We start from the raw sequence: 25,657 nt of genomic DNA, 5'->3' as shown, positions 1-25,657 counted from the left end.
TCATTGTACATTGTATTGTACAGTACACATGTAGCTCTTTATAATAATTATAAGAAAACAAACGCAATTATTGTTATTATTTAATTAATAACACAATTACATGTATATAGTAATGTTACATGTACATGTAGGTCAGGTTTATTGTTATTATTATTATTATTATGTTATTTCATTTGTATAATTGCCACTGTAGTCATAATGTCAATTTACCTCATATTAAAAATGAGATGCTCCGACAAATAATTGCAGTACTAGCATTTTTGTTTAAGTTGTTTAATGGAGTATCAATCAACTGTTAGAGTAAACACATCCACTTAATCGCATTCTTACTTTAGGCCTCAGATCTAAAGAAGAGGATAGAGAGTCTAATAGAACGTGATTACATAAGAAGGAATGAAGAGAATACTGGTATATACGAGTATATTGCTTAATATAATGATTGTATGTATGTATGTATGTATTTGTGTTAGCATATATATCTCTCTATTTTCTCTCTCATTAACTTAATATCATCTGTGAACTTTATCTCCTCTCCAGTATTATTCTTCTTCTTATTATCATTATTGTGTATATCTTTCTCTCTTTCATTTGCTCATTAGTATTATCATAATGACAATAATAATAATAATAATAATAATAATAATAATAAATTAATAATAAAAGGCACATGTATTCTGTCTACGTACAAGCTTGTGCATGTATTTTGTATGCCTATGCCTCTATAGTACCTGTACATGCGTACACGTACACATACATGTAGGTGTGTTGGATTTTGTTTTGTTTTGCGAGAGTACCACACTGTCTCAAATGAAGCTGTTGTTTTCCTGTCTACATTTTTGATTGATTCTTTTAAGCCACAACTTCCAGTGACTGTTTTGATGAAGTCCAATCAAACTGGCTAAACATGTAATGTAACTATTATTATTATCAGAAGTATCTAATAGTATTATCATCATAACCCACATGTACAGTGTAAATATTTTAAAAAGCAGTCTGTTTCTACATATGTACATGTAACTATAAACTTGTTGGCTGACATCATAGTTACCTTTAATTCTGTCATTTTTTAAATGTGAATAGCTCATCAAAGTTAAATTTCCCATTTGATCCATATGCTGTTAAGTTGATTCTCAGTGCACATGTAGTGTGTCATTGCAGTCCCTTTACATTGGATACAGTAAAATGTACACTCTCAAGATACTAAAGCATTATATGCTGTAGCTGCTGAGCATGCTTGATGATGTTATATTCTGGTTAACCACTGCTCTGATGTAGTTCTCTCCTTCCTTCTGTGGTTCATTAACAAGCATTGGTTGGCCTGTAAATTCTGGATAATGATGTAATGTAGCTTAATATTCATTTTTGTACTGTATAGACTTCAGTCATAAGTACTGTATCAGGTGATAGTTCTGATTTGTTAGCACTCTATGACTGATAGTGATGCATCACTTCATTAATTAGTCTATCATTGAATTATTATAATAACAGTGGACTCCCTTAAGCAAAAGTAAATTATCTACTCTTGCCCTTAGGCAAAGCTTTACTTTTTAAAAATTTCAAATAAAGGTTTAAGCATGTTCCAATGATTCTATATTGGACTCAACTTAATTATGTTAGATAGTAAATGGCTAGTGTTTACTACACAGTGTGACTGGTTTCTGTGCTGTGTTCATTATGTACATGTAAGTAAGTCTATCCTATAAAATTTTGGTCTCTTAATGATTCCTAATATTGTCTATGCCCACTGGTCTTCACTCCCTCTCTTTTCCTTGTGATCATCAGTTATGGTCAGTTGTTTATACCTTCCAAGTAAAGGCCAATTAAAAAGTTTAATTTGTCTTTGTAGTGTGTGGGTGTGTGCTCATATGAGTAGGTGGTGGTATTGCTTCAGTATATAAGCTCAAGACTGTTCTTCAGTTGAGTCAGTTACAATTTGCAAGTAATACTTCTTTGCTATTATAATACAAGTAAGTTGTAGCAATATTAATTTTATGTTCTATAGCTATTCTATTCTTTTCTCTTTATATATACAGTAATTCCTATTATTATTATGAGATACAGTGTCTCTTTTATTTTCCTATGGATGCTCCACTCACTCAGCCTCACTGATGGTGCAGCATTGCTTCATGAAGGATCACCCTATTATCCAGTAGGAGAGCTCTCCTTTGCATGCAAGGATCCTGGTAAACCTAGCTATGGAGACAGGACCGGATATGATTTTAGTATTGGAGCTTCTGTCACTTTTGGATGCTATGAGGGATTTGTTTTGGTTGGCTCTGATACACTGACTTGTCAATTTGAAGAGAAGAGAACTAAGTCCTCAAGCTCCATTGCTGCCACATGGTCTGATCATATTCCAGTTTGTGTTCATAGTAAGTATAAAATACCAAGAGATGACTGCATGCATGCTCATTGCACTTTGAAGCACTTTAAACTTAACAAAATTTTTGTACACTTACATCATGTAAGATTGCAGGACCTTATTAGCTATGATCTCTGTACCTATCAGCACCCTCATACAGTATGTAACTCATTTCTTATTGTTCTTTAGAAAAGTATCAAAAAGATTTCAAATGCAGCACTAAAGGTCCCAAGGCTCCTAAACCCGGTCGCTATGCAGTTGAACTGAAGTCTGATCTTAAATCAGTTCAAGTGTTTGCATGTGATGACTACAAGTTCATGCCAGACTCTGGAGACAGTATACTGAAGTGCATTGATAAGAAGTGGAGTGGAACACCACTTGAGTGTAGAAGTAAGGAAATATCATTTCCTCCTATTCTTTCTTTAATGAGAATGTGCATGAATAAACAAACCCAAGCTTCACATTATATCATGCACTTGTGAGCTTCATTAATTGGGTGGTGATTTTTAAAGCATTATTTTGAGTAGCACTAATGAATTGTTGTGTCCTTGGCTTTCACTCTGTAAAGCTTTATCTCTAACCATGCATACAAACACACTCAAACAAGGACTAAATTAAACAGACTCCTCATCTCACCATATTACCCCAGGACAGTCTATACATGTGCATGCATATTATATCAATAATTCTGCATAATGTACATGCATTGATTATTGTCTAGGGAGGAAAAAGTGCAGTTTACAGACTCTAGCTCCCAACACTAATCTTGTATTGACGGGTACACTGGAGGGTGATACTGGAAGGTTTAGTTGTTCCAAAGGATACCGACTACCACCAGGGACTGATGAAGAAATAACTTGTACATCAACTGGAGAATGGTCGACTGGTTGGCCACAATGTCAGAGTAAGTCACCACCTAATGTGTGTACAAGATTATGTGTGTGTGTATACATGTACCCAATAGCTCAGGCCATAAATAGTGAATACTACTCAACCTACATGTACATATACAAGCATACTCAGGTTAATGCATTAAGTGTGTTCATTATGAGTGCTTCTTCAACACCAGCATCCCATTACCTTGCCCACTCAAGATCTCATTGAATATTTCCCTAATCACATTATTTGCTTGACGTGCCAAAATTTGGTTTGTATTTGCAAACAGTTTAACGAGTCAAAAATGGGGAGCACCACCTGCTCATGCGCTGCTATGATACTCAATACACTGTACATGTGTGTGGCCCACTCCTTTTAATAGTGCATGACGGCAAATGGTGCTCCTCCTTAAATAGAAACCAGTGATGTGTGGACAGTCACAGGAGATCAAGTTATCTACTGATAGTAAACATTGTCCTCTCATTGCCAACAGACTCATACGACTAGGATTGACAATGAATATTTGTATGCATTAAACACTTAATGTAATAATCCTACAACATGATGTATTCTTAATAGAGTATAATGTGATTAATCAGTGATAATGTTTTTGGTGATACAATGCTGTTGTTACTGACCAACACTTTAATTATCTCTCCCCCTCTCTCTTTCTCCCTTCAGTTGTTGATTGTGGTCCCCCTCCATCCATATATCATGGTGTCTTCCAGTTCACTACTACCGTGTATCAATCAGTTGTCAAGTATACCTGCCACACTGGCTACCATATGATTGGCAAGAACACCATTACCTGTAAATCCAGTGGCCAGTGGTATCCAGTGAGAGTAAGATGTGAAAGTAAGCAAAAAAATCAAGGGGCAGTATTTTAATATACATGTACATACACTTGTATGCAAAATAATGGAGATAAAAATTGCATTTATTGTTATTAATACTTTATTAATTAGTGTTGTATTATTTTAGTTGTTAAGTGTCCTCAGCCTATCAGACCCTTCAATGGTCGTGTCTATTACACTACTGCTCAATACAATGCAACAGCAAGGTATGCCTGCAATACTGGATACATGAGGAATGGACCTGAGTTTAGAAGATGTACAGAGAATGCACAATGGGTCCCACCAGCACCTTACTGTGAAGGTACAGACTATATAGTATTCTATATTAAATATACAATGTACATGAACATACATTGCACACATAAATTTTACATGTATATGTGTACATGCACTAAATTTAATATAATATAATTTGTATATACATGTACATGTACTAGTATTTAATAATAGTTTATACATGTACATGTATTCTATTGCATGATTCTGAGTCAGTCTGGGCTAGTGTTTTTGCTGTGACCTAAGTCAAACTTAAGTGATCAAACAATGTATTCTTTGTTGTTAAATGTACCGTCTTAGTGTTACTGGTTTGTTTGGTTTTGTGCTAGTTCCAGTCACACTGTCTAATGGAAGAAAGGAAGTACTCCTACTGCTCTGTAATCAATTGCTTTGTCTCTAATGAGAGAGACATTCTTATATACCTACAGGCTACATAGTCACACTATTGCACAGAATATGTACTGTAGCGATTATTGATTGAGCTTGTAGATATTGTTATTATTATCATTGAATATATTTTGTTGGATTTATTCTGATAATAATGCTATGCCTATACTAGTAGTGCTAACATTACATTTTTACATTTTTGTAGTTGTTAATTGTCTTTCTCCACCTGCACTGCCTAATGGAAATGTTTCTGTTACTGCAACAACCATTAACTCTGTTGCCACCTACTACTGTAATGACAGGTTCCAGTTAATGGGTGGAAACCCAAAGGTAAAGTGTCAAGCTGATGGGACCTGGACTGATACTCAAGTGACATGTGTTGGTAAGGAAAGAAAGAAAGAGAGAGAGGGGGAGATAAGTTAGACATGCACTCTAGGGGAGAGGAGATTAGAGAAAGTTGCGTTACATATTTTGTTAATAAGTTTATAGTGTATGATGTCTGTGTTGACTAAACGCTATAATAGCTGTGTCTATTTCTTAATATTTAATTGCATCTAGTCCCTTTCCTTTTTTTTTTTTCATTTTCACACGCACAATTATACATGTACACGTCATATACATGTACATGTACACATATGTACATGTGCTACAGTTTTTGCAACTTATACAGTTCATGGTGCAAAAATAAAATTGGCACTTGATCTCCATGTAATTATTCTTTATTATTTTGCTTCTTGTAGCTGATTGTGGTACACCCGAATCTGGTAACAACTCCAGGGTGATAGTTAGTAATACAACATTTGGTTCAGTGGCCAAGTATTACTGCATACCCGGATACTTTATGCTTGGGAATGGAACCAGGTACTGTAGGGAAGATGGAACATGGTCTCCACTCCAATATTTCTGCCAACGTAAGTGCATGTACATGTACATATGCACACATGTGCGAAGAGGAAGGAGGGAAAAAGAAGGAGAGTGAGAGCTTATTGACATGTACATGTACATGTAATATGTATACCTGTACATGTGCAGTATCGGAAAGCATAGTAAAAATGAGCTCATTTTAAAAATTGTACAGATTCTCCAAAATAAGTACTTATTTTACTACATTTACATTTTACATTCTTATTTCTGTAGCTGTCAATTGTGGTCCACCTCCTGAAGTAGAGAACGGTGTTGTTATTTACTCTGGTACTACACTAGCTCGTTCAGCAAGGTACAGGTGTGAAACTGGGTTTGAACTCAAAGGATTGGAAATAAGAGTTTGTACAGTGGAAGGAAAATGGAGCGGGAACACACCAACCTGTGAAAGTTAGCTTTATTCCTTTCCAAACACTTTTGCCTCTTTTATTTCTTTCATGCTTACATGCATTTATATTTTGTTTTTTTTTTAATTTTCTATTAGTTATTGATTGCGGAAGGCCACCAGCTATTCTCAATGGCAACGTCAATTTTACTGGTACCATATTCACATCAATAGCAACGTACACTTGTCAAGATGGCTATAAACTTCAAGGGCCTTCAATAAGATTCTGTATGGACACTGGAAACTGGACCAGATCAACCCCAACATGCAAAAGTATGAAATTTTATACATGTACTAGCTACATGTACACGTACCCAGAGTTTCTCACAGAGTAGACCAAGTGAACTAAAAAAAGTATGCATTTTTATTGTAATCAGCTCAAACTTGCTACACAACATAAGAGCATGTACATGTATTAGAAAAATTTGTAAAAAGTTAATTTTATAGCGATTTTTCCTGTATACGTGTACATGTAGTACGCTGACAAGAACCTGCATGAGTACTATGCCAAAGTCCTGTGGGAAGCCCTGCATGTACTGTACCTTCAATTAAATACTAGCTGCTAATTTTATCTTTGTACAGTACCAACTTACTATTTTATCATTGTAATGTGTAGGAATAACATCATGTCCTAGTCTTGAAGTCCCATCCAACAGTCGTAGAGTGACAATCCCAACTGCAGTCTCATCATCATCAGTTCCCATTGGATCAGTAGTGTATCACATATGCAGTGATGAGTTTGACCTGCAAGGCTCTAGTGCCAGAAAGTGCCAAACTAATGGAAAATGGTCCGGAGATCCAGTCACATGTGTAGCTAGAAATTGTAAGCATTAATGTTCACAAATGAATTACCATTATTGTATGTGTCATTGAATGTACATGTAATGTAGTACGGCTGAATCTACATGTACCATAAAATTTTAATATTATTATTGTTTTTGTGTAGTAACATGCACTGGACCAGAAAAGATGATGGACTCTGCTGGCAGAATGTGTCTCTGTTCTAATGGCACTCTCACCAATTGTCACCGCTACAGACAGGACTGGCTTAACCTGACCAGCCAGCAGAGAGAGGAGTACATCACGGCAGTCAAGACACTCTCCAGCGACCCTCTCTATCAGCCGCTATACAGGAACCTAATGATTAGGTATCGGAATACGTCCCGGACCCTGTCTCAAAGTCTAGAACCCTCAAACACTCATTTCTTACCATGGAACCGCTACTACTTGCACCAGTATGAGGACATGCTGAGACTGGTGAACCCAAACCTGTACATTCCATACTGGGACTGGACACTACTGCACCAGACCCCTTACCAGAACCCTGTCTTCAACTCTTCTTCACAAGGATTTGGAAACTCGTCAAATCCAGCGACAAAGTGTGTGAATGAGGGTCCGTTTAGACAAGGAAAATTTAAAGTTGTTTCTCAAGGCAAAATGAAGTGTCTTCGAAGGGAGTATGGTGGTGCCACGCCTCTCTTGAGTCGTTCGGAGCTCGAGGGTGAAGTATTGGTTCAGCCAGCATCTTTGTTTCAGAGATTTTTTAGATTTTTAACGATACCTTTCCTGACTGTGAGATGCTCTATTGGTGGTACAATGTGTGATCTTGATGAAGTGACTCCCACTAATGATCCACTCTATCTTCTCATACTATCATTCATTGATAGTGTATGGTATCGCTGGCAGTCTCTCAGTGAGGGACACTTGAGAGCACGTTATGCTGATGATAGTACATTGTTATTGCTCACAGAGCCAGATCAATTCACTTTGCATCAATATCATGATTCCAGCCACTTGCCTTTCAATGTTAGCGTGGAATATGGTGAACCGGTGGATAGTATAACAGGAAGAGAGAAAAGAAGAACATCTTTTGTTGCTTCAAGCAAGAGCGATGGTGATGATAGCTTTATTCATGATGGCCCAGGTTTAATTCACCTTTGTCCTGTACAAGATGAGTTTTTGGAGAGACTAGAATTGAGTGCTCAAGAGAAAGCATTAGTGAAGTCTATATGTCATTTTCTGTACAATCCTCAATGATGAAGACAAAATTATAACATTATACTACCAGCTTTATTTATAATTAATTTATGTATCAAGCTCTATAATAATGTCTATTTTAATTATGATTGTACTATGATATTAATTTAGCAAATACATGTACATGTAATTATAATAATCTTTGTTGATAATGAATCTACATGTGAGTGTTATGTTAATCAGTTGTCTGTTGTTGTGTTTCATCTTCATTATTATCTATAGTAACAAAAGTATCAGCTAACTTCTAAGTATAATAACAAGTATTCCTTGCCTGTTGCAATTGCTTCTTCACCAAATACAACAGGAATAATCTTAGCTGCATTCTCAACATTGGAACTTCCATGAACAGCATTTTTTAACTTGTCCTCGCCAAACAATGCCCTCAATCTGATTCAAGTGGAACAATATAAAGAAAGAAATACTATCAAGCTTACGATTCAGGTTGTGATTGTTTGGCCTCTTCAGGATCAGTAGGCCCCATGAGTGCTCTCCATCCCATAACAGCATCCTCTCTTGTAAGGACCATGAATAATGATGGACCACTGTTAGAATCATAAACATAGTGCATGTAAATGCATGTGCACATGCTTATAAAAGGAATATATTACCTGCTCATGAAGTCAGTGAGCTCATTAAAGAATTCACTATCTTTATGATCGGCATACAGTTGCTCAGCAATTTCCTTTGTCAGTTGCTGCTCTTTGGAGAGGGAGACTTTAAAACCACTCTCCTCTATCTTCTTAACAATATTCTCTGAAATAATAGTGTCACAAATGTCAGCCGTTGCAATCTTTAAAGGGTAACTTCAGTGCATTTTTGAGATATTTTTTTTATTTGCTTAATATGATTGCCTGACTATACTAATGATGTGTTCCAACTCCCATTGTCTGAAAAAAATTATTCACTGAGATATGAGCCTTCAAAAATGCCCATTTTTCCTTTCTGCCAGGTTACTTCCTGTCGGTGGGTGTGGCTAAACGTGACGTCACTGGACGGATAGCTGTAGCTAAATCCATTCCTTTATAGGGGGAAATAATCCTTTATTCTCATGGCTTGTAATGTAATAGCACTAATTTAAACATTGGGATCATTAGCTTTCATTATTCTAAGCATAAAACTGTAAGAAAAGTACACAAAATAGCTAACAAGAAGATTCACCAAAGTGTGGTATTATGACTTTTTCTTGCAGTTGCATGCTTAGAATAATGAAAGCTAATGATTCCAATCTTTAAATTAGTGCTATTACGTTACTAGGCATGAGAATAAAGGATTATTTCCCCCTATAAAGGAATGGATTTAGCTGCAGCTATCCCTCTAGTGACGTCACGTTTAGCCACACCCACTGACAGGAAGTAACCTGGCAGGAAGGGAAAATGGGCATTTTTGAAGGCTCATATCTCAGTGAATAATTTTTTTCAGACAATGGGAGTTGGAACACATCATTAGTATGGTCAGGCAATCATATTAAGCAAATAAAAAAAATATCTCAAAAATGCACTGAAGTTACCCTTTAAAGATTTGTACCTTTCTCACTCAAAGCATTTGGTTTAACTACAGCAACTGTCTGTTGAGTTGGAAAGAAGAACTCCAACTCCTTAGTGGTCTCCACTTCACTGTCAGTTCCATGAAGCTGATTGAAAGGAATATTATCATCCACTGGTGCATACTGTGCTCTTAAACTAAGGGAGAGAGAAAACACTCAATGCACAAGGATGATGCTGCTAGCTACATGTACATGTAAATGTATATATACTATCATTGCACATTGTGCAGGTGCAGTTATTGTCTTACGATTCTGGTGAGTCTTCCTTTGCTTTGTCTAGTTCAGTTGGTCCTATTAGTTCCCTCCATCTTGTTATAGCATCTTGTCTTGCTAGACATAGTGCAAGTACAGGTCCTGAGGACATGTGAGTACACAATGAATCAAAGTAGTCTTTGTCTTGTTGATCTTTGTAAAACTCTGCTGCCTGCTCCTTTGTCAGTGTGAGTTCTTTACTTAGTGCTATCTTGAAACCAGCTTCCTCAATCTTAGTTAGAATAGCATCTGATAATGAAAAATTTAAAATTATGCCTAATTTTGGCCCTATTACAACTTGTACCTTTATGTTCTTGTAGAGCAAGTGGTCTTATTAGTGCTAGCGTGCGTTGGATGGTAGGGCCAGCTCCAGGAACATCAAATTTAGGAAAGAAGAATGCCAATTCTCTTGCAGCAGTTTCATGTGAGTCACTGGCATGGAGTGCATTCTCTTTATTATCAGTTCCATATAATGCACGCAAACTGTGTACATAAAAATTAAAAATGAGTACATATACTTGTATGTGATTGCATGTATACAAATGCTATCATTATCTATGCTTATAGTGTGTACCTATCAGGTGATTCTTCTTTTGCCTTTTCAACATCTTTAGGACCAAGGAAGTCCCTTACTTCTTGAATGACACCTTCACCAGTGTCACCTTTACTAAGGACTAGTGTCATGCATGGACCGCTAAAGACAGAGAGTGTGAAATCAGAAATATTATTATCATTCCTCTTACCTGCTCATAAAGTCAATCAATTCTTCAAAATGATCCTACATGATTATAAGCAATGCATTAAATATTATTCATGTACATATAAAATGAGCTTATACTTTATCTTCATGTTGTTTGTAAAATTCTGCAGCTTCTTCTTTTGTTAGTTGTCTCTCTTCTTGAGTTAGTATTTCATATCCTTTCTCTTTCAGCTACAGTATGCATGGACTCAATAATGCTTTTAATGTACATGCACTATACTTTTTCTATGATATCGTCAGTCTGGCCAGCTCTAACTGCATCCGGTTTAATAACTAGGACTGTTACTTGTTTCTTTACTGGCTCTGAATAAGAGAGTAAGAGAGAGAAAAAAATCAAAACTGTAGGCATTGCATTATTATTTTACCTGGCTCAGGTTCCACTTCTTCTTCTTCTTCTTCCTCATCTCCTGGTATTACAATTACTTCTCCAAGAGCTTCATCAACCACCTATAATTTCTATATTACTTATACTCTTGGACAATGCCACAATAGCTAATTGCAGTACCTGATCATGTACTAAACTACCCATTACATACATGTACATACATTACATAGCACAAATATTATATTTGCAGATATTTAGCTTACTGCAATTCTTTCTACTTCTCCTTTGAGTACTTTATGCTCATGTTCTAGTTTATCTTTTAATGTTTTCTCCAGTAAAGGTCCCTGAGCTCCATGCACCACCCCCACAAGAACACCAGCCTATTGAATTATGAATACAGTACTGACTAATAAATCAGTGAGTACTCACTGAATACATCAAGAAACAAGGCTCAGATTTATTCCTGTACTTTTCTAGGTCCTCAACATTATCAGATTTAGCCTGTTGGTAATCATAAGTTAAAGTTTAATACACAGAAAGTTATCACAATGTTTTACCAATCCAAATCGTAGGAGGTCATCACCTATCTCATTCTTAAGCCGGCGAAACAAACTAACGATTGCTTTGCATGGACCGCACCATCCAGAATATACATCAACAACTATTAGAGTGAAAGACTACATTGTCCATCTGTCCATTATAAGTACAGTACCTGCAAGACCTTCTTTTGATATGAAATTATTCCATTGCTCTTGTGTCTCTAAGTTTTCCTATTGGCAATGCAAGGTTCATTATTCAAATCTCAAGTCTCCTCTTACTTGAAGCTGTATCTGTTTCTTTCCAGGCATAATGACCACAGCTAGACTCTAGGTCAATTGTTATGCAGTTACTATGACAACAGAAAATCACGTGACTCAAAATGGCCACTCCTTTATTTTAAAAATCACGTGATCCATTGACCAAAGAGTCCGTATAACACCGTACACTATCAGTGAGCGTGACTTGGAAGAGAAAATGGCCGACTAGGGACGATAATAAGTTGCTTTTATTCAACTCTCTCCTGCTGCAATACATCATCTCTCTCTACTGTGTAGACAGATATTTCAACAACTTACAGTACGGCATCGTTAGCTCTCTTTTAATTCCCTTCCAGCACTTATTCAGCTCAACCACACATTCTCTTCCTCTGTCTCTCTATCCGCGCGTCTCGCTAAGGTCCTCTGGTTCCTGCCCCTACCAACATGGCTACAATGGATGATCCCCCTATACCACCAATAAGGAACGTCTCTACGAGGGACAAGGAGCCTGCCAAGAATGGAAGCAGGCCAGTCGACAAGAAAGCTGGTTTCTTCAAAAAGGACAAGAAATCAGCTGGTGGTATGTGCTACTATTCACACACCTCAGCTCCTTTCCTGTCTTTTTCTCCTGCACATGAGTCCACACACACACAGAGTCTCTTTTAAGTTTTATATTTTATACCTGATACAATTTCCAAGTTATGAAAGCTCATCTCTTTATCTTTCTCTAGACTCAAAGAAACTCGAGATATCATCTCCTACAGGATTCGAACACACCGTTCATGTTGGATTTGATCCTGTTTCGGGAGAATTTACGGTAAGCCCATTGCTCTAAGTATCGTCCTCTTTTATCCTCTCTCTCCTCTAGGGTATGCCCGAAGCATGGGCTAAGCTATTAGATAGTTCTGGTATCAGTCAGGCAGAGAAAGCAAAGAACCCCGATGCTGTAGTGAAAGCTTTAGAATTTATGACAAAACGGTCAAGTCACAGTGACAACGATCCAAAGTTTCTTACAGCTCAGAGATACGGTAAGAGAACAGAGAAAGTAAAATGAGTAGGATCAGTATAGAAGAGAGAGAGAGAAAGAGAAGGAAATAAGGAACTGGATATTAATAATGATATTTTATGTTTGTGTGTGAGTATAAATTGTATAAATAGTGAGTTTAATGATAAGACCTGAAATCACTCATGACTATGGGATGCGCAATGCCATGTAATGTAATGTATCAATCAATAATACCCAGACTCAACACTTTCCTCCTGATACCTCTCAGAGGAGCAGCTGTCTCCTTGAATTCTGTGTACACACCCAGTACAAAAAAGCTATCACTTGTTTGTGTGTCCAAGCATATGTTGTTGTTCTCATTCTTAGTGAGTTAGAGCCTAACAAGTGATGCACACACATACACACAGTATTAATAGGGCCTTGGCAATTATCCCCTCACTCCTTTTATGGGGCCACCCCTAATGCATTGATAAAAATGGTCATTTGTATGATTGGAAGATAATCTTGTTGTATTTTCATGTATGTATTGTGTGTATACATGTATGTGTACATATCTTTTTGAATGTTAGTGTTACACACATAAAGCCCACTTTTATACACAGGAGTGCATACATGCATGTATGTTATATGATGACTATTAATAATGAGTTGATTTCGCCACGTCAGACGTACTGTATAGTATCAGCTTAACAATGCTAATATACTAATAATATACTAATAATTATGAACAATGTAGCATAGCCATGATGTTGATTGGCTGATGTCAACTTGTTCAGCCAAACCATGACCTTATTTGGTAATTGCTGTTGATATGGCATCCTCCTTTAGTTGATGGTACACTCTCACACACACAACATGCAACAGACTGTACATATACATGTATACAGTATATGCTATTACTATCAGTATTGTAACATACATGTATGTACTACATGTTAATAAAGCAATATACTGTATGTTAATAATGCAACCAGACTCCTGTATTGCCTACATATATGCATTAATAATAATAACTATTAGTATAGTGTAACAGCTAGGCTCATTTGTTATTTATTGCTCCTGTTTGGTTACTATATAATTGATCTCATTTAAGGAAGACACTACACATTGTGTGTGCTAGAGTATTTTTAGACATTGCAGTATCACTATGATGCCATGATTTAATAGGAAATTGTTATGTGTTCTTATGTCACTGTAATGCATGGGAAATGTGTATATAGTGTGATATGAACATGTGTATAGTCTGAGGATGGAAGAGAAGGATATGTCATTCATTTTATGTTCGTGGTTTATGATATTTTATTATTAACGGTAGGTCCAACCCCTTCCAGACCTCACTTGTCTCAGGATACCTTTACCCCTCTACAACCTGTGAGCTACATTATACATACTCTCTTGAAATATTCGATAATTATTTACTCACTTCTCCCCCCCCCCACTCTCTCTCTCTCAGATTCGTCCAGCTCCTCAGCCTCCTGGTTCCGAGACTGCTCCTGCTATCCCACCTCGTCCTGCCATCACAAAGAACAAAGATCTACCTCCCACTCCTCCACCTAAATCAGCATTAAAACCACCTGCACATGCAGGTGAGACCAAGCGTTGCATTCAAGTGCCACTCTGAGTACATGTAGCAGCTGCTATTATTACAATGTAGTAACATGAATCTCAATAGTGTACATATGCTGTGTACTATTATTTTACCATACATGGTCCATGTAATTGTATGAAATTGTGTGAATGCCAAGTGTCAGTCCTGGTAGCAGTGTTATACACTAGCTATTAGCTAAACTGTTAGAATATCTCATGACTACTCATATCCATTCTACTTCATTACCCTCCCTCCAATTAATTATATACATGTACATGTATGTATACCTTTTCCTTTTTCACATTTTTCCTTTTTCTTCCTTTTTACCGTAGTTATGCTTCCTTTCTATCCTTTTAGTTTTATACTTGTACTACATGTACATGTATATGGTCTAAAAGTCCATTGTGTTGATGTCTTGTTTATTTGTTTTTCTCTTCAGGTGCTCAACAAGGCGGCGCTCAGAAGAGAGACAAGAAGCCAAAGATGTCTGATGCTGAAGTTTTGGCACATTTAAGTAAGTGAAACCCTTCACGAAACACCATTTCCTTTTGTGAGTACACACACACATTATATTACATTTATGTACTCTGGTCTAGTGTACATGTACTTTTGTAGTTTTTAAATTGTGCTTTCTCTTTTTGCTTCCTCTTTCATTCTCTGTGTCTCTTTTCAACTACAGGACAGATTGTAAGTATTGGTGATCCTACAAAACGCTACACAAAAATGGAGAAAATTGGCCAAGGGTAAGAGCTAGTGAATATAATAATAATGATAATAATAATAACAATAATGATGATAATGACTGATGGTTATGATGATAATTTTTTGCTTATTTTTGTGTTACGTTTGTGTTTCTTATTATAAGAATCATAATTATTATCATATCCAAATATGGCAATCCTTCTTTTTAAAATTGAATTGTAATGTTTATTGTATTATTTCCTGTATGCATGTTGTTTGATTGATTGTTTATGCGTAAACAAAATTGTTAGATTTTGCATATATACCTGCTAATATTGTTCTCTCTCTCTCTCTCTCTCTCCCTTCCCCTCTCTCTCTCTCTCTCTCTCTCTCTCTCTCTCTCTCTCCCTCTCCCTTCCCCCTCCCCCCCTCTCTCTCTCAGAGCTTCAGGTGTAGTATATACAGCTAGTGAGATTGCTACTGGAAATGAAGTAGCCATCAAGCAAATGAACCTTCAGCAACAACCCAAAAAGGTATTAAACTTAATTGTTACATTGTGAGCATAATTTGATAATTAATGGCCATATTTCCTTCTCTTAGGAACTTATTATTAATGAGATTATTGTCATGAAAGAAATCAAACAACCAAACATAGTCAATTTCTTGGACAGCTATCTTGTTGGTGAATCAGAGCTATGGGTAAGGAAGGAGAGGGGGGTGTGGTACTACAGACTGTAGTTGAGAAAATTAGGGGAATATACTATATGCATGTAGCTAGTGTATAAATTCATGCAGTTTGAAAATTGAATGTATGTATATGTACAATGCTCGTGTGAATACTGGTAGGAATGTTACATGTGTGTGTGATATGTATATGCATGTACATATACTGTATGTGAGAAGTGGTATAATTTGTACTTTGTACTGTTGTAAATATAATAATCTAAAGATATTCCCTGCCCTGTCATCAGAACAAAACAACAGAAGTGGTACTAATGATCAGATCCATTATTAATGAATTAGAGGGTCATTTAACTCGCTTATTGTCACCTTCTCAGCCCTTTTTAGCCAATCAGTTATACATGTACATATATATATTAGCTGACATTATAGATGCTACATGAATGTACATGTTAATGTACAGTATATATACTTGGCAGTTGTGTTATCTGCTTCCTGTGTGTAGTGTAGTATGCTTATTGAGGTAGCAAGTTTTTCTAATTATTACAACAATGAAAGAGAAATAAAAAAATAATTTCACTCACTAGAAACCCATTCATGTAGTAGATTGCTACAGTACATGTACATGTAAGTTGTACTGCATTATTATTGAATCATATAGGCATATTGTTATTGTTATTATTGCTGTAGGTTGTAATGGAGTATCTTGCTGGTGGCTCATTGACTGATGTTGTTACAGAGACCTGTATGAATGAGGGACAAATAGCAGCTGTTTGTAGAGAGGTAATGACAATTATGACACTTTGTACTACACACACTGTTAGCAAACAAGTACAATGCTAGTATTAGCCCTAGCTATCATGAGTCGATTCCCATCAAAATGAATTTTGTGAGTTGCTAAAATTTGGCTATAAAGTCCATGGGCTATAGTACAGGGTATTTCATCAAAAATGGCTAGGAATGATTTTTTGTTTCTATAATTTTTTCCTAATGCGTATACATGTTTTCATGTTGTGTAGAAAGTTTGAGTGGATTCCAATCAAAATTGGATTTTTTACGAATTTTTAAAGTTAGTCAAAAATTAGGCCAAAGTCCCTGTACTATAGTACAGGGTTTTTGGCCAAATTTTGCCAAAAATGACTAGAAAAGAATTCTCTATTTTTATATTTTTTCCTGATACATATACATGTTCTTAAGTTGTGTACCAAGTTTGAGCTGATTCTGATAAAAATTAGATTTTTTACGAATTTTTAAAATTACTAAAAAATCAGGCCAAAGCCCCTGTACTATATAAACGTTACACGTTATGGGTAGTAATTAACCATAACATTTTAAAATTGGCATATTTTGATACAATGCACACAACTTGACACTACTCCTCTCTCATTCCTTCAGTGCTTACAAGCTCTTAAGTTCCTTCACGATAACCACGTCATTCATCGTGACATAAAGAGTGACAATATACTACTAGGAATGGACGGACAAGTTAAACTAAGTAAGACTTGGTTACACAATTTACACACCTATACATATTTGCCCTGTATAAAGAGTCTAAAGGTGGATTCTCAATATGACGCATTGCTTTTCATGCTCTAGCGTCATGACCGGAAGTGCTGTATAAACCAATGGGAGTATGCGTCAATGCGTCAGAATAGAAATGTTTTCTAATCTGACGCATTGACGCATGTTCCCATTGGTTTATACAGCACTTCCAGTCGTGACGGACACACATGCATCATATTGAGAATCCACCTTAACTCATTTATGCACTGAGCTTTGTCTTACATTTTGTTTTATTTACTATTTATAAAAACGTTACATAGAGTTGAGAGGCTTGCATGTGATTATCACGTGTCTAATAGCTCATGGATAATAGCTCATCAATTAATTATTGTGTGTATTTTTTAGCTGATTTTGGTTTCTGTGCACAAATCACTCCTGAGCAGAGCAAGAGATCAACAATGGTTGGCACACCCTACTGGATGGCCCCTGAGGTTGTAACTAGGAAACAATACGGACCAAAGGTTGACATATGGTCGCTGGGAATAATGGCCATTGAAATGGTTGAGGGTGAACCTCCTTATCTAAATGAGAACCCACTGAGAGTAAGCCTGTTATGTATGATCATTTAAATGTATTCTTATTTATTTATTATTATTATTATTTATGTATTATTTAAAAGTGTATAGGCTATAGTTGTGATTGCATGCTTGTGTAAATGCATTTTAAAAAGTCATAGAATAATACCGTATGCGGGTATATTTTGTCTGGAAAAATGTTCGTTCTAAGCAGGATTAAAAATTTTTGTTTGTTTTATTTTCGTTCTGAGCAGTCATTTTGCACACGTGGCATTGAGGAAACGCCTTTTTCTTGTGGAAAATATTCATTCTACAAGGAATGAGAACGAAAAGAATGAAATTAAACTCTGAAGGACTATACCCTATACACAGTAATATGTTTTAAATAATTTTTATGTCAACTGAATCAACTCCTTCATGGCTCATTGACTTCGGTTTATTGTATGAGGGGGAGAGTTTATTAGTTAAGCACAGCCTGGAGCTCCTATACATACACAGACTCACCTTTTGTTGTTAGTAATTTACTGTTGATCGGTTGGTGCATTCTCGAGTCTTTGGAATAATTAGTCAAAACGGTAGTAATTGTTGCTTACCATATATGGCAAGTGAGACTAATGCGCGTTATTTTTGTTGATGAAATTGAGCTGATTCCTCTTTATGAGGGAAATAGAGGCACAAAGATGTATGTACATGAGCTTTGTATATACTGTAGAATGAATGAATGAATGCAGTAGCTATGATTTAATTGTATTATACAATGGACTTTTTATGTGGCTGGTGTTTATTTTTATTGAGATATTGGCTCATATCCACTGGATCAAATGTATTGAAGGACAACCTGTTTTACCTTCCCTTGCCAGGGGATGGTTGCTTTGTAGTCTAGACCTTTGTTAAACTGTTTGACAACTGTAATTATTAACAATTATAAAAATAGCATGACTGCGTATGGCATATATTCCCCATCTCTTTTTCCTACAGGCCTTATATTTAATAGCCACCAATGGAACTCCAGAGTTGCAGAATCCAGAGAATCTCTCTAGAGTCTTCCGTGATTTCCTTGATCGCTGTTTGGAAATGGAAGTGGACAAGAGGGGATCAGCTAGCGAACTATTGACGGTAATTTGAACACAAATTGTCTCCTCTAACTTCCCCCTCTCTCTTTTTGTACAATCTCCTTTAATCATTACTATCTCTTCTCTCTCTCTCTCCCTCCCCCCCTCTCTCTCTCTCTCTTCTCTCTTTATTATGTTATGCAGCATGTATTTTTAAAGAAAGCTGCTCCACTTTCAAGCCTTACACCACTTATCATAGCTGCTAAGGAGATGGCAGGAAAGCGTTAGACGGAACATGCAGATATATCTTCTCTTCTCTCCCTCCCTCCCTCTCTCTCTCCCTCAAGAATTTTCATCTTTTTGTTCTCGTCTGACTTTATGAGTTTTTTTATTGCAAGAAAACCAGTTTTTCCTTTTAGAGTGTTTTCTTTTTTCGTAATAATTTATTGTTCGAAATAAGCGTTATTATTTTAATAAGTAACTTATATGCACATTGTAGTTATTGTTATTATTATTGTTGTTTTGTTGTTATTAGGATGATGTAAACGTTAAGTTAATATTTTTGTTGTTTTTTGCTGCATCAGCACTTGATTTTCAATTGTATCATAATTTTTTTGTTTTATGTATCAATCACCTTATTATTATTATTATTATTATTATTACTAGTTTTTGTTTGTTAATAATTATAATTGTTGTATGTGATGATTTTGAGTGACAACCTAGCAATTATTAGCTAACCAATAAATATTCTGGCATCATTGCAGCACTGACTGTCTGACTGGTTTCAAAAATTGATCTGCTTAAAATTTTTTGACTGGAAATAGATTTTCACACCTGTTAACTAGCACCTCAAAATGCTAATGAGGTGATGCACATGTATGACTTGGAGTGTCTTATTTTACCAATTTTATTGCTACCGCCAGTATGTTTAATAAAAATATTCAATATGTTATAATTTTAGTGTTCAAAGTAGTGTCAATTTATATTATATAATAATATTAATAATAATAATAATAATAATGTTATTGAGAAAAATAACCAACCATGTGTCAGCCACCAAAGGCATCAAAAATGAAGAGAAGGAGAGAGAGAGAGAGAGAGAGTGAGGGATCATTGTACATGTAAATATTTTGTTTTATTTTTCCATAAAAGGTTGCTGTTGTTCTGTCTTTGCGTGCAATTTTTGGGTGATAGAAGAAATGAGGAGAGGAAGAAGAAGAGGAGAATTTGTGAATAATGTGAAGGAGACAGTTAGTCAGTGGGTGAGTCCTCTAAGGAGAGAAAAGACGTGGACGTTATAGAATGCGATACCGGTATAACAGGAGCAAATTTTTTCATAATCTCTACAACTTTTACATTTGAATCTAGCACCTGCACAAAGAGAAAGAAAATACAGACAGACATGTACATGTAATCAAAAGAATAGTGGATTAATATAGACAGTGTGTAAGATGATTTGAGTTACATGTAAGAAATATGAAATGTTCTGTTTGTTACTTTTAACAAGTTTTGTCTTGTCTCTTGAATATGGAGTAGTGTCCTGTTAGTCCTCTCTTTAGTGCCCTGTGTGAATTAACACCAATTAATAAAGTGCAGGATCAACCCTCTCTCTCTCATTCTTACAAGTATCAGGTTTTCAAGGAACTTGCGATTGCTCTCTGTAATGGTTCCGTTATTGTTTGGTAAAGATGCCATCACTTCCTTGCCAGACTCTTCCAGCTCAACCATCAGCTCTAACACGCCTTTCTCCACACTCTCCTACAGCAAAGTATCACCATAAATCATACTATACAGTCAGCAGGTTAATTCATACAAAGCATGCTAAGCAAGCTAAACAGCAGGCTTTATGAGCTGACCAGTACTACAAACATGGCTTTTGGAGCATCTTTAAAAATTCATAAAAATCCAGTTTTGATTGGAAGCAGCTCAAACTTAATTGCTACCCAGCATAAGAACATGTACATGTATATGTATCAGAAAAAAAAATGGAAAATTCTCTCCTAGCCATTTCTGGCAAAATTTGACCAGTGACCCTGTGCTATAGTACAGGGTATTTTGTCAAATTTTGAAGCAACTTTAAAAATTCGTAAAAAATCCAATTTTGATCGGAATCAGCTCAAACTTAATTGCTACAGAACTTAAGAACATGTATATGTATCAGAAAAAAAAATTAAAATGGAAAATTCTTTCCTAGCCATTTCTGGCAAAATTTGACCAGTGACCCTGTGCTATAGTACAGGGTATTTTGTCAAATTTTGGAGCAACTTTAAAAATTTGTAAAAAATCCAATTTTGATTGAAATCAGCTCAAACTTGCTACACAACATTAAAACATGCTATGTATCAGAAAAAAATTATAAAAACCTATAATTCTCTCCTAGTCATTTTTGACAAAATACCCTGTACTATTATAGTCCATGGTATTTAGTCAAATTTTGAGCAGCTTTAAAATATCATCAGAATCAGCTCAAACTTTCTGCACTAGATACATATACATACATGTACATGTAAGTCCACCTTATGAGAGATGGTAAGAAGCTGAGCACTACATTTGTATATCAAAATCCTGTAGGAAACCATAGCACAGTGTAGTACAGTGGGCCATGGAACACATGGCAGATTACTACATGCATAGTATAGTAATGGGCACATGGTTTATAGTACACATGTAGTAATGGGCAAATGATACGTAGTAATAGATACACTATAGTAATAGATACACTATAGTAATAGATACACTATAGTAATAGAACAAGTGATGCATAATAAAATTATAGTAGTAATGGATGTGGTGACATTATGAGATAGCAATGAGCATATTGTATGTATGTATGTGTGTGTGTGTGTGTGTTTATATAGGTATAATGTTGTAGTATTCTAAGAAGGTCACTCACAATTTCATCAAGATGAGACTTCACGTGTTGTAATTTCCATCCACTGCTTCTCAACCACATTTCTTTAGTGCTGCACATCTCGTGTAGTGAGACAGGTAACTCCTCTATTAATGAATAAACAAATAAATAAAGAGCTTCCATTCCTCCCTTGATACAGTATTACATACAGTACATACTCTTTTCCCTCTACTTAAATATTCTCTTTCCTTTTACTAATGATAATGCTGGCATTCAGTTGTACATGCATACGTATAAGTGTGTACAATCTCTCACCATGTAGTTTAATGTCAGAGTGACGTTGAAAGTGATTGCAACCAGATCTGTGTGATCTCTTGCAGAGATAGCCAATCGGGTATTGGGACCTCCGAAGCTGTGACATGTAGACCTTCTCTGTCTCCTTTCCTGAGGATTTACCCTCTCCCCCTCCTCCTCCTGTCCCTCTCTCGCTGTGACTACTCCAGTCCTTGTTCTTCAGAGGGAGGGGCCCGGGGAGTCTCTCGTGTGCGATCATTGAACTGATCCTTTGAGAGCTGTTAGGGACTGAACCATCACTAATGGAATCACTAGAGGAATAGAGGCCATGTTCTTCAATAATTATAATGTACATGTAGTGTACATGTAGTGTATTGTATTGTATTGTATTGGGTCTAAAATGGATGGTTTCTTACAGTTGTTGCTTCCGAGGTCGTTTACGTGGAGACGAGATGTCCGAGCCGGTCATGTGATTATCATGTAAGTTGTTATGTTCGTAACACAAGAGATTAGGTTTGACTGAACAACTGTAGAAGAAAAAATAAAAATAAAATAACAAAGACTATTATACAGTAAAAGTACTTTATGGGTAGTCGAGGGAGGAAGGTGTGGCCACTATTGTTTGATGAAGAGGGGGACACAAGAGAATCAGACGACCTAAAGAACACGCACAAAAATAATTTAATACAAATCAAACCACACTCACCTTTCTAACGGCCTCTTACGTAATATACTGGGTCTAGGAGAAGAGGAACTCCCTGCAACCCCAACCGACGTCACGTGACCACTCCCAAAAACCCCACCCCCAACATGAGCTGTACTTGAATCAGCAAAATGATTAGCGTGGGCGGACGGGGACTGTATCCCTTCGTCTCCCTGTTCATCCAGTTGAGGTGGGTCGGTCGGGGTACTCGGCCATTGACCATCATTAGACTGCTTGTTATTCTCAATGGAGAGGGGAGAGGAGGAGGCAGAAGAGGTAAGATTAGCAATGTCTTTCCCTGTTAGATTAGGAGCTGGGATTATGATAGTTTTACTCATTGCTTCGGGCCATGGTATACTCTCTCCGCTCCCTCCTATAGTGAGTGATAAGGTGATAATGTGATAAGTATTTTAATTGTGTGTGTGTATACTCACTTGCTCCTCCTCCTGTTTCAGATTCATAATGGTTGAATGATGATGAGCTAGGCTGTAATCTGGATAGAGGAAGAGAGAGAGAGAGGAAGAAAGGTAGGAAGAGAGAGAAAGAGAGGGAGGGAGGCATTGGTTTGACATTATAATAACTTAAGAGGAGGAAACACTTGACAAGGATCTATAAACACACCCAGCCTCAATGCTAAAGCTTTAAAGGGGTTAGCTTACATTACACATGCACATTATATACAGTACATGCACAAGATAAATCTCTTCATATACATATAGATGTAGCACGTACCATGCAGCCATCAGATGTACATGTACATGTGTATAATTAAAACCATGCAGTTTTATTCAATGCAGGACATACAATGAACTCAAAAATGCATTAAACAAATTGTAACATAAAAACGCTGATACATATCAACAAATAAACACACCACATGTAACACATGCTAATGTACATGTACATGTATAAATACAATAACATGAATAATTACATACATAAATATAATAATCTTTAACTCATGCAAATACACGTAAATACATACAGTAGCTTTTATTTCATCATAAAAGAATAAAACATTATACCTCTCATGTCTTTGCTGTTCGCTAGGTATTAGAGTAGTTGAAGATGACATACTCACAGTTGAGGGCGTGGCCACATGAGAAAGAGGCGGAGACAATCCTTCGGTACACACAAGGGTAGCACCTCCACCCATACCACTTGCTAGTGTCATAACGGTCACACCTAACAAATAATTAAAATGATAATAATTACATGTACAGGTGACATGTGTTAATTACCTCCATCACTCTTAGACAAGGACTCATACATTCCTTTCATGTCTTGTTTGGCTCCGCCCATCATAGCCACGCTCCCATAATGATGCATATAATGGGATACGGGCGGAGTAGGATAACTACTCACGACTTCAGAATTAACGAGATTCGGTTTAACGAGATTAATGTTCATACCGGCAGGAGACGGACTCAGACCCATACCACCAGTTGGGTTCATTCCCATACCGCCAGTCAATAACGAGTTGACTGGACTCGGAGTATTACGATCTGACTGTCTCACAGCCATCATCTGTTTGCTGGTCACGCCTTCAAGCTTTCCCTTTCTTGTCGAGTTCAGAGACCCACTGGGTACCTTGTTGCTCGAGTGAGCAGAATGAGGAGGTTTGACTGGATAGGACATCATGGGGAAGAGCTCATTGGTCGTCATTGCAACTGGGGACGTGACCAAGTCGTGCGACTGGGTGACATGACCCGAGGAAACGACAGAAGACTGAGAGGTTTTGTGTGACTTGTTGGGTTTATTGGGAGTACCTAGATTAAGAGCTGGAGAAAGAGAGAGAGAGATAGAGAGAGAGAGAGAGAGAGAGAGAGAGAGAGATTATTAATGGAAACAATAAGTTATAGAGGGTGTGTAAAACAGGAATGAGAGCAAGCCAGACTAGTGTAGTATCACTATGGACACCACATAACAACAGGGCGAAGCCATAGGAGTGAGGTTAAGTGCAATAAGAGGCTGAACTTCAAACCAAGAGCTAATTATCTCTTTGAGTAAACCCATACTAATCAAAACTATCACACATAAAGCATTCTTTCCCTCTCTCTCCAGCCCCATTGGCACACAATAACTCACATGGCATGAAAATGGGAGGCCCCAGATCATTAGAGAGCCCTGGTGCAACCGGTCGGCCGGTGCCACTTGCAATGGTCAACGGGTGCATGTACGAGGGTGAGAAATACGGGCCAATGTGCGGTGGGGCGTGGGGGTGTGGCGGAGCATGGCGGGACATGTTTGCATCTGCCGATATGTAATAAGGTGTAGGTAAGTGCTGGTGAGTGGGGGCGTGACCACGGGACACTTTAACAGCAGCAGGACTGTGGTCCTATTGAATGAAAGCAAGTGTAGTATTGGTGGGCATTAATTGGAAACGTACCTCAAGTTTGTGACTTTTGTCTGTCATCCAGTTGATATTAGTGGCTTGTATGGCCTTCACTGGGCTTAGGGGGTCTTGTACAATGAAACAAATGCACTCTTTCTTTCTCTAACCAGTCCAAAGATAGTGGGCTTGTGTTTCTATGCCGACAGTAGACCCATAACATCAGAACTGTTTGGCTAAGTGAGGTAGGGGCAGATGCTGGGCTGGACTCGGTCTCTCTTCTCTCAGGACTGGATCACTGCCTCTAGCCAGTCCCTGGACGGGATATAGTACTGGTCCTTCAATTGGAAGGGGACGCTGTGAATTGGTGGTAGCCTTTCAAAGCTTGTAGTAGATGCCTTTGTCTCGTTTGAGACGAACAGTCCAATGCTCTCCCGTGGAAGGATAGACAGACTAGAAAGCTTTCAAAAGACTCGGACACGAGGATAGCTTCTGTTACCACTTTATCCTTCTCTCTCCTCTCCTTTTCTCTCTCTAGAGTGGCTGCAAAAGATAGGGACACTCTCAATCCACGCCTGTTCCTGTGTATGTACTTGCTTGCATGCAAGACGCGAGT

At 37.1% G+C, this 25,657-nt stretch overlaps 5 protein-coding genes across 5 annotated transcripts in view; 3 read left to right on the top strand and 2 right to left on the bottom strand.

Moving 5' to 3' along the window:
* Window positions 1–570, top strand: part of LOC105312296 (cullin-4A-like) — a 5,329-nt gene extending 4,759 nt beyond the window's left edge. The window contains exon 23 of the mRNA XM_019994582.1: window positions 336–570. Coding sequence (XP_019850141.1) covers window positions 336–431 — 96 coding nt within the window. The 3' untranslated portion in view covers window positions 432–570. The remainder of the gene's footprint in view (window positions 1–335) is intronic.
* Window positions 571–2,039: 1,469 nt separating this feature from the next.
* On the top strand, window positions 2,040–8,204 carry LOC109581088 (sushi, von Willebrand factor type A, EGF and pentraxin domain-containing protein 1-like). Its single transcript, XM_019994867.1, has 11 exons — window positions 2,040–2,372; window positions 2,552–2,752; window positions 3,084–3,266; window positions 3,920–4,093; window positions 4,220–4,393; window positions 4,961–5,137; window positions 5,496–5,666; window positions 5,893–6,066; window positions 6,161–6,334; window positions 6,678–6,884; window positions 7,008–8,204. Exons 1-11 carry the CDS (start codon window positions 2,051–2,053, stop codon window positions 8,096–8,098), a joined length of 3,048 nt encoding a protein of 1,015 aa, XP_019850426.1. The 5' UTR covers window positions 2,040–2,050; the 3' UTR covers window positions 8,099–8,204.
* LOC100631976 (thioredoxin domain-containing protein 3 homolog) lies at window positions 8,176–11,897 on the bottom strand. Its single transcript, XM_011404828.2, has 17 exons — window positions 11,797–11,897; window positions 11,691–11,748; window positions 11,536–11,639; window positions 11,408–11,479; window positions 11,242–11,358; window positions 11,019–11,100; window positions 10,874–10,956; window positions 10,732–10,824; window positions 10,637–10,671; window positions 10,468–10,587; window positions 10,198–10,376; window positions 9,890–10,142; window positions 9,623–9,777; window positions 8,707–8,851; window positions 8,533–8,640; window positions 8,370–8,485; window positions 8,176–8,314 (listed from the first exon to the last, which is right to left on the bottom strand). Exons 1-17 carry the CDS (start codon window positions 11,824–11,826, stop codon window positions 8,274–8,276), a joined length of 1,791 nt encoding a protein of 596 aa, XP_011403130.2. The 5' UTR covers window positions 11,827–11,897; the 3' UTR covers window positions 8,176–8,273.
* An 83-nt stretch (window positions 11,898–11,980) lies between these two features.
* On the top strand, window positions 11,981–19,587 carry LOC100631850 (serine/threonine-protein kinase PAK 1-like). Its single transcript, XM_003382620.3, has 14 exons — window positions 11,981–12,355; window positions 12,507–12,592; window positions 12,644–12,803; window positions 14,097–14,152; window positions 14,235–14,367; window positions 14,809–14,883; window positions 15,049–15,112; window positions 15,493–15,583; window positions 15,651–15,749; window positions 16,422–16,514; window positions 17,127–17,226; window positions 17,640–17,836; window positions 18,788–18,925; window positions 19,066–19,587. The coding sequence occupies exons 1-14, from the start codon at window positions 12,220–12,222 to the stop codon at window positions 19,147–19,149; spliced, it is 1,512 nt and encodes a 503-aa protein (XP_003382668.1). The 5' UTR covers window positions 11,981–12,219; the 3' UTR covers window positions 19,150–19,587.
* A 208-nt stretch (window positions 19,588–19,795) lies between these two features.
* On the bottom strand, window positions 19,796–25,630 carry LOC100631725 (histone deacetylase complex subunit SAP130-like). Its single transcript, XM_019994872.1, has 13 exons — window positions 25,099–25,630; window positions 24,798–25,047; window positions 23,951–24,490; window positions 23,735–23,894; window positions 23,144–23,202; window positions 22,713–23,082; window positions 22,589–22,663; window positions 22,423–22,533; window positions 22,028–22,317; window positions 21,755–21,858; window positions 20,485–20,619; window positions 20,359–20,424; window positions 19,796–20,232 (listed from the first exon to the last, which is right to left on the bottom strand). Exons 1-13 carry the CDS (start codon window positions 25,123–25,125, stop codon window positions 20,113–20,115), a joined length of 2,307 nt encoding a protein of 768 aa, XP_019850431.1. The 5' UTR covers window positions 25,126–25,630; the 3' UTR covers window positions 19,796–20,112.
* Window positions 25,631–25,657: the final 27 nt, after the last annotated feature.

This window comes from Amphimedon queenslandica, unplaced genomic scaffold (genome assembly GCF_000090795.2).
Source record: "Amphimedon queenslandica unplaced genomic scaffold, v1.1 AMPQUscaffold_13520, whole genome shotgun sequence".
In the NCBI taxonomy this organism is placed as follows: Eukaryota; Metazoa; Porifera; class Demospongiae; order Haplosclerida; family Niphatidae; genus Amphimedon; species Amphimedon queenslandica.
This window is presented reverse-complemented; position numbering and strand designations above follow the sequence as displayed.

Excerpts from the sequence above, each read along its gene's own strand:
- LOC100631976 (XM_011404828.2), bottom strand. The coding sequence starts at position 11,826 with ATGCCTGGAAAGAAACAGATACAGCTTCAA. Across the intron at positions 11,359-11,407 it reads CTTGTTTCTTGATGTATTCA|GCTGGTGTTCTTGTGGGGGT; the intron begins GTGAGTACTCAC and ends ATAATTCAATAG. Across the intron at positions 11,101-11,241 it reads GAGAAGTAGAAAGAATTGCA|GTGGTTGATGAAGCTCTTGG; the intron begins GTAAGCTAAATA and ends TAGAAATTATAG.
- LOC109581088 (XM_019994867.1), top strand. The coding sequence starts at position 2,051 with ATGAGATACAGTGTCTCTTTTATTTTCCTATGGATGCTCCACTCACTC. Across the intron at positions 2,753-3,083 it reads AACACCACTTGAGTGTAGAA|GGAGGAAAAAGTGCAGTTTA; the intron begins GTAAGGAAATAT and ends ATTATTGTCTAG. Across the intron at positions 6,335-6,677 it reads ATCAACCCCAACATGCAAAA|GAATAACATCATGTCCTAGT; the intron begins GTATGAAATTTT and ends TGTAATGTGTAG.
- LOC100631850 (XM_003382620.3), top strand. The coding sequence starts at position 12,220 with ATGGCTACAATGGATGATCCCCCTATACCACCAATAAGGAACGTCTCT. Across the intron at positions 14,884-15,048 it reads TGAAGTTTTGGCACATTTAA|GACAGATTGTAAGTATTGGT; the intron begins GTAAGTGAAACC and ends TTTCAACTACAG. Across the intron at positions 15,113-15,492 it reads ATGGAGAAAATTGGCCAAGG|AGCTTCAGGTGTAGTATATA; the intron begins GTAAGAGCTAGT and ends TCTCTCTCTCAG.
- LOC100631725 (XM_019994872.1), bottom strand. The coding sequence starts at position 25,125 with ATGACAGACAAAAGTCACAAACTTGAG. Across the intron at positions 23,083-23,143 it reads TGAAACAGGAGGAGGAGCAA|GAGGGAGCGGAGAGAGTATA; the intron begins GTGAGTATACAC and ends CACTCACTATAG. Across the intron at positions 21,859-22,027 it reads CTCTGACATTAAACTACATG|AGGAGTTACCTGTCTCACTA; the intron begins GTGAGAGATTGT and ends ATTCATTAATAG.